General features: G+C 37.5%; 1 protein-coding gene across 1 annotated transcript in view; it reads right to left on the reverse strand.

The window, feature by feature from the left end:
- Positions 1–448: 448 nt before the first annotated feature.
- SRBD1 (S1 RNA binding domain 1) overlaps positions 449–15,269 on the reverse strand; it is a 228,118-nt gene continuing 213,297 nt past the window's right edge. Inside the window, exons 20-21 of the mRNA XM_061210587.1 lie at positions 4,652–4,836; positions 449–1,335 (exon numbers count right to left, since the gene is read on the reverse strand). Coding sequence (XP_061066570.1) covers positions 1,046–1,335; positions 4,652–4,836 — 475 coding nt within the window. The 3' untranslated portion in view covers positions 449–1,045. The remainder of the gene's footprint in view (positions 1,336–4,651; positions 4,837–15,269) is intronic.

Genomic DNA, 15,269 nt, shown 5'->3' on the forward strand with positions numbered 1-15,269 from the left:
TCATGCAAATGACTCCACCAGGGAAATGAACCACAGCAGCCAGAATGGACAAGATACCCGTCCAGTGTGGGCTCTGTTTAAATCATTTTTACCCTGTATGGTCATGCTAATATTTACCATCTCCACTGTATAAAAACAGAGTTAAGAGGACTGGCTTCATCTACTTGTTTTTCTTGCCCCTTCACACCTGATCTGTATTGAATCTTTAGGCGGGCCATTTCTATCCCCATCTGGAGTTTGATCTTAATGCTTAAGAAAGAATATGCCTTTCTGTGATAAGTCAAACAGAAAGTCATTCTTCAAATTAATAGAGGCTTTCCCTTTTCCCCAAAGGCACAGTTAGTTGGCTTATATGAAAGTTGTATGAATATGTGCCACATCTTCTTTAATCAAGATTGACTCTTAGATCATTCACTGAATCAACATAGCAAAAACAAGATGACTAAACACAAAATTTTATTGTAGGGATCAATACGTATATCCTTCTGAGAAATAGTTCGAGCTATTCACTTGATGGTTATGAACACATCAGGATCTGTTGTATTGGGATATCTCTGGTTTGCCTGGCAAAGGAAAATCATGAGTCAAGTCCAAAAGGCCTGATTTTTTAAAAATATCTATAAAAGGAAAGGATTAAGTACTGCCAGCCCTACTGTCAAGAAACATTGTACAATTTAAATCAAGAAGATAGTTCCATACAAATCCAGCAAGGCATGTTGGCAAGTAGAAGTGAAACAATCTATTATACAAAATGCAAAAGGAGTCAAAGATGAGTTATAAAAAATAAAATTTTGGTCAGAAAATCATTACTACATAAAGCCAAATAAAGATGTCTATTAGTTGCTTTTTTTAAGGGGAAAAGAAATCAAACCGTTAGCTCTCTATTTATCCAGAAGGAATAATAAGGAAAGTGTTTGGAAAATACTTCTGATATTAAGTGAATTCTTTCTCATCTGCTATCTAGAGCTCACAAACATCTGACTTATTCTTGTCAAACTGTAGAAATGAGGGAATAAAAATCAGTGTTTGGCCACCAGTGGCACACTCACAACACCCGAATGAGGTCCAGAGTAATCCTAGATCGGGGAATGTCAATGTTGAGTACTTGGACTTCCACTCTTTCTCCAGGGCCCAGCCCAAGACTCCTTCTCTTCTTCGTCTTAGAAAGTTTTGCTTCTGTTACATTTCGTATGGGAATCAGCCCTGATCTCCCCACTCCTATATCCACAAAAATTCCAAACAGGGTGGCATTCTCGACTTTGCCTGTAAGAACTGTCCCAACCTGCAGGTCTTCCAAGCAGACTATGCTTCTCTTGAAATCAGGTTTATCGAAATCTACAAGGAAAGGGGAAAAAAGACAGTTTGTGTAAATAATAAAGCACTGTTAGACACAACAAAGATTAGTGAGTAAGTATGGACTATGTATCGATTGTGTGCCCAGAGCAGTATTAAGCATTGAGGGGGGATGTAAAAGGAGCTGAAGATACAGGCCTGCCTTCAGAGAAAAGGCATCCTAGTTGGAGAAACAGCATGTGCCAAGTAGAAACAATTCAAGAAAATTTACTCAGACACTTCCTTCTCCTCAAATTCTATCTTGCTAGCATGTAAACATTAGCACTATACATAAGGACTAAAATTTTAGATTAGAGAGTCTTATTTTCTTCTTTATGAGGAGGTGATGAGAAAGTATATTTGTTCAATGAATATGCAAGGCTAAGTCACAAACACTGAGAAAATAAGACCCTCGAAGATAGAAGATTGGGAGTTTTTCCCCCAGTACCTGAATTCTCAAACTGTTTAAAGGGGGTAGAACACACATAAATGTTTAGTCAAATGTGGATGAAATTTAAATGGTCTTCTCACTTCTCCCCATAAATTTTGAGCTCAAGGATCAATTCCTATCCACTTTGAATATATTTATCCAATCAAAATTTATGGATTCTTGATTATCTATTGCTCAGAAACCCAGATCAGCTCCTCATCTCCTTTCTCCTCTTTCAATTCAATTCATACAACATTTATTAACCCCTATTATTACCTCCTGGCCAGGCACTCTGCTGGGTGCTTGAGAGACAAAGATGAAGCATAGATCTCTGTTCTCAAGTTCCTTACAGCCCTCTTCCCTTGTTCGCTCCAGTACGTTTCTCAGTTCATTAACACTACACAGCCAAAGGTAGGCACAAAGCCTGCCAAGGAATCATTATGGCTTTAGTTAAAACAAAACAAAAACAACAACAAATGTTTTATGGTGGAGAAGGTTACAACTCACAATTTAAACAGGGCTTCTGGATTATCTGTGGATTCCATTTACCCATTTACCCATGCTCCTCTTGGCCCCCTTTCCTAGGATTACTCAATGTTGATTCTAATAACAAAGAACACATTCTATGTTCCAATCTCCTTTTACTAAGACCTCATTTTCCCCTCCGCCCATTCCATTTCCTTTTCCTCCACAGCTGTTGCCTTTATCCTGATTACTTGTTGAAGCTATCCTTTACATTTGTATTAACAACTGGTCACCTCTTGGTTCCCCTCCCCCAGCCCAACCATACTGAAATCAAGGTTTTTAAAAAATTCACCTTTTGCCTTTAAAACAAAAGAAAAACCCTCTTTAAACCTGAAATCTCATTTTCTTCATAAAAAAGCAATATGTTAACATTGGAATTGATTGTGTAGAATTCCATCTGATGCTGCAGCAGTGAATTCCAAAAACAAAAAACCCACTGAATGCGCCATTACACTGGGCAAGGACTGTGTCAAAGCAAAGTGAAACTAAGTTGTTGATCAGGATCAGAGGTAGGATGGTCTCTGAGGCCCCATAGGCATTGTTTTTATGCTTAGAAACTTTTTTTCCCCCTTCTTTCTTACACAGGTCCAGCTGCTACAGATTCCCCAAGGGTTCCTGATCAGCTGCTTAGTTTAATTTTGCATGGAAAATCAGAGTCAAGAACTACTTAACATGTTTCTGAAGACAGCCTGGGCCACTGAGAAATCAGAAATCCTCCATGTACCAGGCAAACTTTAACACTTTGATTGCCAAGGCTACATATTCAGTCCTCTGTCACCTGGATGCCTCTGATGAACTCAATTATGGAAACTAGCAACCAGAGTGTTAATAAAATAGAATTGATTATGTCACTGGGAAAACAGAAGACAGGATGAGTATGAAGAAAGAATGAGGCAAGAAAGGAAATAACTTTGAGAAAATGGAGAAAAGAAAAGAGATGTAGCATAAATACTGTAATACAGAAACATCCAAAATACTATCTGCCTCTTCAAAAGTAAGATTGTCTGCCTTCCTTCCTGGGGATGTTTTTAGTATTAAAACGAAAGTTCTCAGACATCTAGGAAACTGTGACTTACTCTAGGGCAAAAGTTTGTTTCAGAGAGATTTATTTGAAATTTCACTTGTCACAGTGGTAAACACTGCAGTAACTGGTAAGCTCAGTTGAGAGCCCAGGTGCATCTGTTTCTGCTCAACCAGGTAAGGACCAACTTAGCTGTTGGTTGTTTAACTGAACTATATAATTTGAGTATTGATCTTTGCTCTGAGTCTACAGTGTAACTGGGATAATGGAGCAATCAACACCGAGACCGAAAAATAAGATGGACAAGAAAAGCCAGTACAGAGCATATTTGCCAACCCTCTAATGTAGTGGTTCTAGGCATAGCACCCTCAAATCCCACTGTGCTTGAAAACCACTGCTCACTTACTATTCCTGCTAGATAACACCTAGGTGGAATTCACACATAAGAATACCTGCAAAGGGAGATGGATTTGTCTACTGAAATATTCACTTTAGATGGACCACACAGAGGCTTCTACTCCTGCATTTCTGGCATAGGTCTTACTGTATGTTTCATTTTATTTTTCTCCAACCTTAAAATTAATTTCAAACTTACACAAAAGTTGAGGGAATGGTACATTGAGCTTGCTGGGTAAGCACAAATTCCCTTAAACCTTTTCAAAGAAACCACCTCAACACAGCCTAACCCAGAATGAAAAGAGCCAAGCCCTAACATGGTATCATAAAACTGGTGTGAGACAAGCACAGATTCATTTAAATCTAAGGGCTTCCTATTCAAATTTCCTTGGGAAGTAGGTCATTTGATACCTTAATTCCTTCTCACCGGGTCATTGCTCTCAACAACTATGGCTGTTATACTTCCCTCACCATCTACCTGTGCTGAAAGCTGAGAGACTTTTAGTTAGAAGGAATATCAACAGAGAGATACTATCTTATTTGTTCAGTGTGTTCATTGACATAGAATCCAGGAACTTGGAAGGCTGTAATTTAGGGAGAAGATTCACTTTAGTTTGTGAATCGAATGCTTTACCTTGGACTTCTGACTCTTATGAGGTAAAAACAGTTTACAAAAGGATCATGAAGAATGCGTGCCTCCATGCACATGCCAGCACATGCATGATGCACTTAGTCTAGTGTGATGGGAAATAAGCCTGGGACAAGGGTTCTGGAGACCTGGCTTTTAGCTTCGGCTTTGGATACTAACTAGCTGCAATGACTTTGAAGGAAGGTCACTATGCTTTAGTTTTCTCATGGATAGAATGGGAGAATGGAGAATCCAATGGTTTAGGATTATTGTGAGCTATGCAAGTGAAAGGTGCTGTTATTCAAGTTCAATTGTTTACCTGTTCGAAAGTCAAAGCTCTCAGGCTGGCTGAGACCATCTATGATGACCTGTAAGGTGTGTACTGTTGTTTGCAATCTTTCTGCAGTTTTCTCTATTCCTTCTCTGTCAAGGAATGAATTTATTTTTTGTTGCATTTCAGGCTTGCCAATCTCACACAGTGTCCCTCCAACAAATGACAAAAACCTGCAGAGGAAAAAAAAAAACCCAACACTTATTAATAATATTACTTATTTTCCAATCTCATACAGGTCACTCCTTATTCATCTCAGATCCATATATCAATCAATCAATTGGTCTTTATTGAAAATCTACTATGTGTCCCATGCCATAATAGATGATGTGTCTTGGGGAAAAAAAGGGAGGGGATAACTTTAGGTTTTTGTGCTATTTTCCAATGAATCACCTGCTCAGAATCAGCACCAGAAACGTCTTACAGTGCAATGTTCATTAGAGTTTAGTGTCATACATATTTTCTAAATAAGGATACCTATATTTGCTTCATGTTTCCCAAAATTTCAGTTAGGAAAACTTATTTGAATTTAAATTATCTATTAGGCAAACAATAAATTGATGCTATCAAAATCTGGCAAAACATCCAACAAGCACTGCCAGCTTTTGACAAATAAATCACTCTACTCATATGCCAGATCATTGCTCTTTACTTCTGTGTACCCATGATGACAGCGTTACCTGTGCAAGCATACGCTCAACCTAATAATTCTCAAATTCCATCAACAGTCAAGCCTCACATGGACTAAATAATATCAAGTACATTAAGCATTCAGAGTCAACAGAAAAAATATGAGGGGATTATCAAAAAGAAAAAGTAACTTTCTTCCAAAATGGAAGCATTGCAAGCAAGACCTCAATTGTATAATCTTAAGATGAATATTACTTTATATTCTTTACATATTATATAGCTGCAATATTTATAAAATAAAAACATTTGTCTTTCTCAATTTCCCTTTGCTATGTTTACCATTTCCCTTGCTTGTACAGCTGCCTCTCAGTTACTTAGCTTTGGAGTTCAGTAATAAGTTAATTAAGAAAAAAACAATTATAGGATTAAGCTGAATTTCCCTTCAATCTCATCTGAATATTAGGTTGTAGCTTACTTTCTTGATATTCCTTGGCTGGGTATTTTTCTACATCAAGTTCCATTTCCTATGATTAATGGCTCTTAAAAAATGTCAACACAGTAATCAGACAGATAGTGATACTAATGCCCTCAAATCCTTTCCTCTAAAGATGTCTCTGGAATACAAACAGGGGAAAAGGAAACGGAGGCTTGTCTATGATCAGAATTGGGAGGTATCCCATTTGTCAGGTTGCTGCATGATCACAAAAGGAATCCTTGTGATTTTCAGTCTTTTCTTACATTGTTGTGTTCAACTAGAAAAGGCCTCTTCAGTGATAATCTGGTAGTGATAATCTGTTATCTGGTGGAGAAAGCTCTCTCAACTCTCATTTAGCCAGGGGCATCTCTTTGGGTTCGAACATGCAATCCTCCTACCTTTCCAAAGCCGTATTTTAAGTCAAAAACAGATTCACCAAAATCCAACTTATTTTCTTGAATATATTTTGGTTAAGGGTTTAATGAAAGACCAAGGAGTTGTTGCTTGGGCTCCCTTTTTTAAATGAGCTTCCATCCCAACTGGTGGCCAGTGAGATACACACTTTATCTCTGTGTGTCCATGGCTTCCCTGGCCCACGGAGAGGCAGCGGTATCTGTTAGTGCTGATGGATGAGCAGTAGCACATAAGGGCCCTAGTGACAGGGAACAGCTGCTAAAGCTCTGACTGATGGGGCAGATGACACATGACAACCTCTGCCCATAGCCAACTTCCTTGCACAACTTTCTAAATAAGACAGGCCCTGCTGAGCAGACTTCCCTGGTATTTACCCTCTTGGCTTGATTGGTCTGCAACTGGCTATTTAGCAGAACGTCTTTCAAATCCCCAAGATTCTGGCTTACAATCAACGGATAAAATGCCAAAAAAGTATATTCATGAATTGAAAATCTATAATAACCTTGAATAGTATTTTATAACTAATAAAAGTAACTAAAAAGCAGAAACTTCCCAAAGCAATGTACAAGTCTTGGTCTCAATAACAAAAACACTGGCTCAGGAGGCTACTTGGAGTCTTAAGGTTTTGTGTGTGTGTGTGTGTGTGTGTGTGTGTGTGTGTGTGTAACTAACTGCTACTAAAGTCACTTCCATATAAAGAATTCTGTTTATAGTGGTTACAGACGTACAAAGAATATTGGTTTGTTTAACCTGGGTGCATATTTCATATATCATTTTCATCCTCACACACACAAGCCTGAGGGCAATGGTAACTGAAATCAATAAAAAAGCACCAAATTGTGCTCCTAGCTAATGCTTCAGTATTGATCAACCCTATTTTTAAATGACTATGGAACAAAGTCAGATGCTTTTTTATTTTGAAAACTTTCTTAAAGTTACAACAGGGTTGCAGAAAAAGGAAAACAGGAAACAAAAGGGGAGAGGGACTATAAAATGAACTGGGAATAGCTTGAGTTTGACCTCTCCATTACTGGATTTCAAATATATTCAACTGTAAATGATAGGAAACAATGTTTTTTGCTCAGTAGCCACTCAATAAACATGTGTTCTTTAAATAACATAAGAATAATTTATTCTACATTATTCTGAATTTTTACTCTAGAATCGAGTGTGATAAGTAATGTCCAATACACAGTTTCATTTTAGAATTGAGTATAGTAAGAAATACTCAATACAAAGTACTTTCTGGCTCAAAAGTACCATATAAAAACACACTGTACTTTATGTGAACGTAAGAATGTACGTGAACATGTTCTGAAAAAACAGTGCTTGATAGATGTTCTCATTTAATCCTGACAATAATCCTGAAAGGTAGGTATCACATCATACAGAAAGGGAAAATTGATGTTTAGGGAGGTTAAATAACTTGCCCAAGGCCACACAGCTCTTTTCACTAACTGGAGTTTCATGCTATACATATCAGGGTGTGTCTGTTTATAACCGCAGTTACATCAAAATTAAAGTGCTATATTTGGTTAAGATATAAAACAGTACTTTGGGTAACATTTCACCAACACAATTTAATGGCAGATTAGTTTTAAACATTAGACACTTAACACTGATAAATCCCACAGAGAAATTATTATATATATGCGTTTAAGTAGACAATTCTCTCAAAAGTCCATGCGTTATTAAAATCATAGTCTCATTTTCTCCACTGTCTCTGAAAGGCTTTTTCAGTTTGCTAAGGACTGCTGTCTGACCTGCTGTTTTTATTTAATATGTAATTTCATCCATCTTACTTAAAGTAAGAAAGTAGCATAAATGCAACAAATAAGCACATCATGTTCTTTCAGCACACATCTGCACAAAGTTAAAATACAGACCTTGCAGCAGAAAGACTGCTTGTTTTTCAAACAGAATGCTATATAACCTAAAATCGCTGATATTTTTAACAGAAACTTGTTACAAATGCAAGTTTTCCCCCTCAAAAAATAAGAAAAGTCTTTGTAATATTTTTCCTGAAGGAAATTCTCAAGATTCATAAGACTTCAGATATAGCCATTCAGTTTTATGTAATCATTTCCAGCATGGAGAAAAAAATTTAGGAGCCCAGGACTCATTACACTAAAGCAACATGATACCCCACAGAGCACAGAAGAACCATGGTGATGCAACTCCATCACTTTAAAAACAACTTAATATTAACATGTGCTTTGTGGGCTAAACACACCAGATTTAAGACTCTGCAAAGAACCATGTTGCAAGGGCAAAGTACTTCTAGTTGTCTATCCACTCAGGACACTGTTAAAAGAGACTTTTATACTTTATTTTTATCCATTAGTTTTACTGTCTTAATCACGTCAATAAACCAATAAATGCAAGAGCACAGTCATTTCAGAAAAAGTAGTTACAGATAAAGCAGGTCATTATTTGCAATACAGGCAGACATTCAATGATTTAAAAGAGAGCTTACACTCTAAGAGCTAACCTGGCCTTCTTAACTGTGATTATAGAGAAAGAGGTGGGACACAAAAGTTTGGCAATAATTTGTTATACCGAAAACCACAGATTCTATATATATTTAAAAATTTACTGCTTTTAATAATAAAGACTAAATATAAATTCCAACGTGCCAAAGGAGGGAAACCTGCTACCCCTTTACACTATCTACCAGGAGCTGAAATTCACCCAGGTGAGCGTGTAGCAGCACACTTTAGTTTCGCTTAAAGGAGTGTGGCTTTACCACATCTGCTGTTTCAGCAGTCAAATCAAAGGGGTGGCAGTGTGAACTGCACTTTAATCATCATCAAAGAATCTTTTCCAATTTCTAACCTCTTTGTTAAACCGAGAAACTGAACTGGGCCAGAATCCTTAAAAATCTTCGCTGGTGCAAAACCCACAAGTAATAGTAAATTCAAGTAGAGTGCATTTACAGAGAGGCCCACAGAACAACCGACTGTGCTTAATTAGAAGCTAGTAGGTACCTAGTGAAGGTGATACTGAAATGGCTTTTGCTAGCATATCATCAGCCATGGAAAGTTATAGCAAGTAATTTTTCATAAGAACTTAACAGCTTTTTAAAACTTATATACTGCACATAAACTTTTAAAAAATGTAACCCTTTCAGAAAGGGTTAACAAGGTTGTTCTGAAAGCCCTTATAGACTTTGATCTGAAAGTATAGTTTTAAATGGTATGCAGCTATCTGGGTGGCAGGGGGGCACTTTCCGTGTCATTGCTTGGAAACATTCGGAGTGTCTTTGGAGCACCTCCTGCATCTAAACACACTCTTGGATATATGAGCAGCAGAAAAAAACATGAAGAACCAAAAAGGAGAAGCTGCCATAGATTAAGGAATGCAGTTTGCCTTCCAAAAGACTTGGTTTATAAGCATCAGACTTTACCTGCTTCTAACTTTGAAGAACTTAGTAAATGTTTCCTCCTTTTTCAAAAGTCTGTTATATTGATACGTGCACAGAAACTGGATACTCGATGCACGTTGCATTAATTGTATGTAGGAGAACAAACATATTCTTAGAAAGCTGTTTTATTTTATTTTAGCAATTTAGTACAGGGAATTGACTTCATTAAAAAAAAAAAGCCAGTTAAAATGTGATATACTCTAAAAGTGTGAGATTTAGGATGATCTTCTCTTTAGAAATAGTTGAAGAAGACGTTGCTTATATAGTTACATCAAACAAAATATCTAAGATCAGTGAAATAATAACCAATGCCACAAAGAATAAGCAGCATCGATTTGTATGTAGCTTTTCCTATTTCAGAACCACTTACTAGGTATGATATACTGTGTGATTATGATATAATTAAAGCTATAATTTAAAAAACCAAACGTGTGTGTGTGTATATATATACATACACACACACATCCAAATGAGTGTGAGCATATAAAAATGGGAAAGCATCATGTATTGAAATGTTGTGATTACTGCTCTAAAGATTTCTAAAATCTTATCTTAGAAATTGCCTTAGAAATAAATTTACAAGTGACAAAGGAAAATCAGTTTTATTACACTTGTTAAAACAATAATCCCCATGAAAAAAACACAGAAAACCCCCAAACAACCCAATTACTCAGTGTGATCATCCTCTTTCCATTGAGTCTGGGTTGTTTTAAACATGCTCATACTTATACACACAGACACACACAACACCCTCAAATGATAAAGATTTGCTAAAATCAAGGCTCTTCAAAGGAATGTGACAAAATGCTAAAGTGAATTAAAAATAATTTAGAAAAGTGTTCAGGTTTCTTCAATAAGTATTTATTTACTGTGGAAGAAGATTCTATGAAAGATGGTAACAGAGCTTTTGCCTTGAATGAACTTATTCTAATTTAAGTACTGACAGTATATTGGAATAATCTTCCACTTATATCTGCTCTTTTAGAGGTAGGATTTTATATGCAGACAAATAGATATTTTGAAAGTGCTCAATAAAGATTTAAAGTTCATTTAATTCTCTCAACAATTTATTGTGGATATAAATTTGCAGATAAGGAAATCTAAACTCAGATAGATTAAGTGACCTGCCCAAAGTCACATAGCTGAGACCACAAGGTTGTAGCTAAGGTAAAAGTCATATATCACATCTTCATTAGCATTGCTTACCTCTTAACTCTAGCAGATTTTCAATGTAGACAGAAGATTTAGATCCCAGATAAAATCTGGCACCCAGGACCACTGCCTGGGAGCAATTTATTATTATTTTTTAAACCAAATTCAAAAGGAAAAAGTTTGGCTCTTTTTGAGTTACCGAATAAGAGTTATACAAAATTAAGTTAGTGGTTTCAAAGGCTGCAGACTCTCTACAGCTCAAAAACACTGTTCAGAATTCATGTAATTTAATTTACTGTCTGTAAAGCCATAACGTGGATTAGTGCCTGTGCATATTTGAAAGAGGAGGGCAAATAAAAAAGTAGTATTCAAAAACATACAGGCTAGTGATAGCAGAGCTGAAATTAAACAGCTCTGGCACTACTAGGTGGTAAAGCCCATGTACTGGAATAAAGAACTTTCTTCCTTGGGAAATAGCCTTTTTACTATGAATTCCATCCTGTCAAGGAATCCTCCTTTTAAGAAATTTGAAAATGCATTTCCATAAATCTCCCCAGTTGTCCTCTGAATGCGCAGAGCCATTTTTATTCCATTTAAAGAGTGGGCAATTGAGGTCAAAGTGATTTGCTTATGGTCACACAGAGAGTCAGAAGACAGGCTAAGATTAAAATCCATAGCTAGAGTGGGGACAGGAAGGGGAGAAGGGAGATAATGGGAGACTAAATCAATACCCTACTGAGTTTCAGGCTCCAGACTGAGTGATCTAAACCTGAAGAAGAGAAGAGAAGGAGAAGGGCAAATACTTTGGAGACTGGAAGAGACTGAAGCAAGCACAACTTTATGGCTGGTCGGCAACTCCCTCTCACTTCTGCTCCACTGGGTACTACAAGGCTACTCCAGATACTCAGGTGAGAAACCAGTGTTTTCTTCAATTCCAGGACCCAGTGTTGACATTAATTAACAATGTTAAATTATATTATAATTTAATTATATCTGGCTTACATGGTAAAACATTTTTTTCCCTCGGAAACTAACAGCTGTAAATCAATCCCCCCCGCCACCGCCTTTTCTTTTAAGTCAGCTTGACAGCCCCTTCTCAATCACGACAAAAATAATAGCAATGACTATAGCAATAACAATAGTTTACTCTCTCCCAGGTGCTAAGAATTCTATGTATATTAATTCATGCAATCCCATGAGATAGGTACTATTATTATCCTCATTTAACAGATAAGGAAATGAGGTACAGGGAGGTTGAATAACTTTCCCAGATCAAATAGGCATGATCTGAACCCTCAGCAGTCTGGCACTGTACTGCCTCCACAGTGAGCTGTGGGAAGTTAGGTACAATCTCAGATTCTTAAACCTCCTATTTACCTCTACTAGCCTTGCCCAAAACTTCATGCAGCGTGTGTTAGAACAGTGTGTAAGACATCAGATATGACAATCAGTTCCTAAGTATCCCACATCCTGGTCATCTGATTCTCAAGTGGGTAGAATCTCTTTCATCATCTTTTTCTTTTGTGAAAGCACTTTCAAAAATATGATGAATGTTATTTCCTGGGAAATATAGTAAGCTGTTTGGGTTTTTAACTATAGTATTAACAAGAAAAAAAACAAACACCAAAAATCACTTTTAGTAATCTGTCCTTTTATCATCTTTAGGTTTGGTCTCTCTTTTATGATGCTATGTCTCTTTATGAAAAGGCAATCTAATATTGTCTAATCATAGTTCCATAGAAGAAGTTAATGTGCAGTAACTAACTGATACACATCCTAAGACATCACTTATCAAAAGCCAGAAAAGATTCTGCCTTAATTTTCATGTCCGAATGCTGCCAACTCTTGTGAGGCAAGTCTAGAAAAATTTAAGATCTTTCAAATTTGCAAATAACTTTTTAGGTCTGTTTATCAAATCTTCATTTATTTTACAGCATTTGTAGCTGGGTTTCTTTTCAGGAAAGTTTCCCACAGAGAAACATGTTTTTATCATTGTAGAAGTTGGTTGGCACGTGAATGCAGAATAAAGCTGTGGTGAATCTTAGATGTGGGAGGTGTGCTAGACATACTCATTAGACTGACTTACCCCTCAGAAAAATTACAAATCACCACAAGTCATGGGCCTTCTGAGTTGCTCACAGTCAAAACTATGAATACCAGTGCTCTACTGCTGCCATTTTGTTTTGTTTTTTTTAAACAAAATCAACCTCAACTCCCTGTATTACAGCTGCTTATTAGCTAGAAGGCTTCTCTTCTTGCTGGGCAGAAAGCTAAAGTTGGGAAGAATGTGATAAAACCTCTGAAAGCAATGCTAAAAAAAAAAAAGAGTTCAGAGGTGCTCAATCCTTGAACAGGAATGGGAAAGAAACAGAGATTGAGATCTGCTCAGTCATTAAAGGTCTTCAGTATGGGCCACCAGTCACTGTCTGGTTTGACTTATGTTAGCTCCATGGCAGAGGGCACGGCAGGACCTCCGAAGGGACTCTCTACCCCCTTGGCTCCCAACTGCTTTCAGCCCAGAAGCACCAGTTGGGATCCATGTATTCATTTATCTAAACACAGAATCCTTGTTGGGTTAATTCTACTTTTGTGGGTTTTCTCCCCACCAGCTTCATTGAGATATAATTGACACATAACATTGTATAAGTTTAAGGTGTACAACCTGTTGATCTGATACACTTAACAACTGCAAAATGATTACCACCACAGCATTAGCTTAACACCCCCATCGGGTCAGATAATTACCATTTCTTTTTTTGGGGGTGAAACATTTAAGATCTACTCTCCTAGCAACTTTCAAGTATATAATAGAATATTATTAACTATAATCACCATGCTGTACATTAGATCTCCAGAACTTATCCATCTTATAATTGGAAGTTTGTACTGTTTGAGCAACTTCTGGTCTTAAAAACCAGACACAAGTTTTTTCTGTAAATTAAGAATAAACAGTGCTTGGCTTTTGTACAGAAGAGCTCCTGTCCCCAAGAAAATATTTTGTGAGGTTATATGACTACTCCTGTTCCAGACCTGAATTTTAAGTTAATGGTTATTTACTCTCTGAAAACATACTTTTCCACATTGATCTAAGGGTCAGAAATAGGTATATCCTCAGTAATAAAGGAAATATCACATTACTATTAGAATAGTGCAGATACTGATATAAATCATCCCTTGAAATACAACTTACCTAGTCCATCATTTTGGTGCTGCATGTCATATTCCTGCTACACAGGCTGTTAACCACTTCTAGAAACTAACCTTTTAAAAATTTTCCCTGACGGCCAAAATAGAAATAACAATTAAATACTAGCTAAAGCTTTATCAAAGTGAGTGCCGAGTAACAATCTTAACATTAAATTTCCTGGCATTTCTCAAGTTAAATCAAGAACATAACAACTTTCAAGCTTAACTATCTGGAGTGAATCAAATTCTTAATGCAGCAGATTCTTTGGGAGAGTGCCAGGTCTCACTGTGACATGTACCAATCAGCATAATCTGCAGCACGAAGCACTACCTCCTGGTTCCTCGTTCAAGCAAAAGGGGAAATCGGACATTGGCCTTTGGCTCTCTTGATCTACCAGAATGGCAGGACAAAACCAGAGGAGGCGTGGGGGGTGGCAACCCCCGCACAGGCTGCTGGCGATTTCACTCAGGGCCCGCAGAGCCAGCACGATGAAATCACTCACACATGGAGACACTGTGGCAATTTCTGGAGGACGGCAGAAAATGGGAAATAATCCTCTGTCATGGTCTGTCTCTGTTTTCTAGTCTGTAAAATCTAGGAAAGCCCAGGCTCTGGACACGATACTCTTTGGAGGCTTGGGATTTAACTTGGGGAGGTCCTAAAATCCCTTCAATCCACAAAAGATTCTCAAAGAAGCACTTACTCAACACAATGGCAGAAAGGATGATCGAGAGGTTCTATCAACAGTTTTGCTTACACAACTGCATTGACTTCAGCCAGTTTAGACTACAGAAAAAAAAAAATTTAAATTGGAATAAAGCTAGACACTTCATTTTGCTGTATTAAAATTGTCAATTCCTGGGCTTCCCTGGTGGCGCAGTGGTTAAGAATCCACCTGCCAACGCAGGGGACACGGGTCCGGAAAGATCCCACATGCCGCAGAGCAGCAAAGCCCGTGTGCCACAACTACTGTCTGGGCTCTAGAGCCCGCAAGCCACAACTAATGAGCCCGCATGCCACAACTACTGAAGCCCGTGCGTCTAGAGCCCATGCTCCGCAACAAGAGAAGCCACTGCAATGAGAAGCCCGTGCACCGCAACGAAGAGTAGTCCCACTCGCCGCAACTAGAGAAAGCCCGTGCACAGCAACAAAGACCCGACGCAGCCAAAAATAAATAAAATTAAAAAAAAAAAATTTATAATAAACAAAAATAAAATGTCAATCGCTAAGTAGCTCTGTTTCCTCAGTCTTCTCCTGTGTAGTCATCTTTCATTCTTTATTTCTATCATTTATTCTTTCATTAAACAAATAATGCCATATCAGT

The sequence above is a fragment of the Eubalaena glacialis genome, chromosome 14 (genome assembly GCF_028564815.1).
Source record: "Eubalaena glacialis isolate mEubGla1 chromosome 14, mEubGla1.1.hap2.+ XY, whole genome shotgun sequence".
NCBI lineage: Eukaryota > Metazoa > Chordata > Mammalia > Artiodactyla > Balaenidae > Eubalaena > Eubalaena glacialis.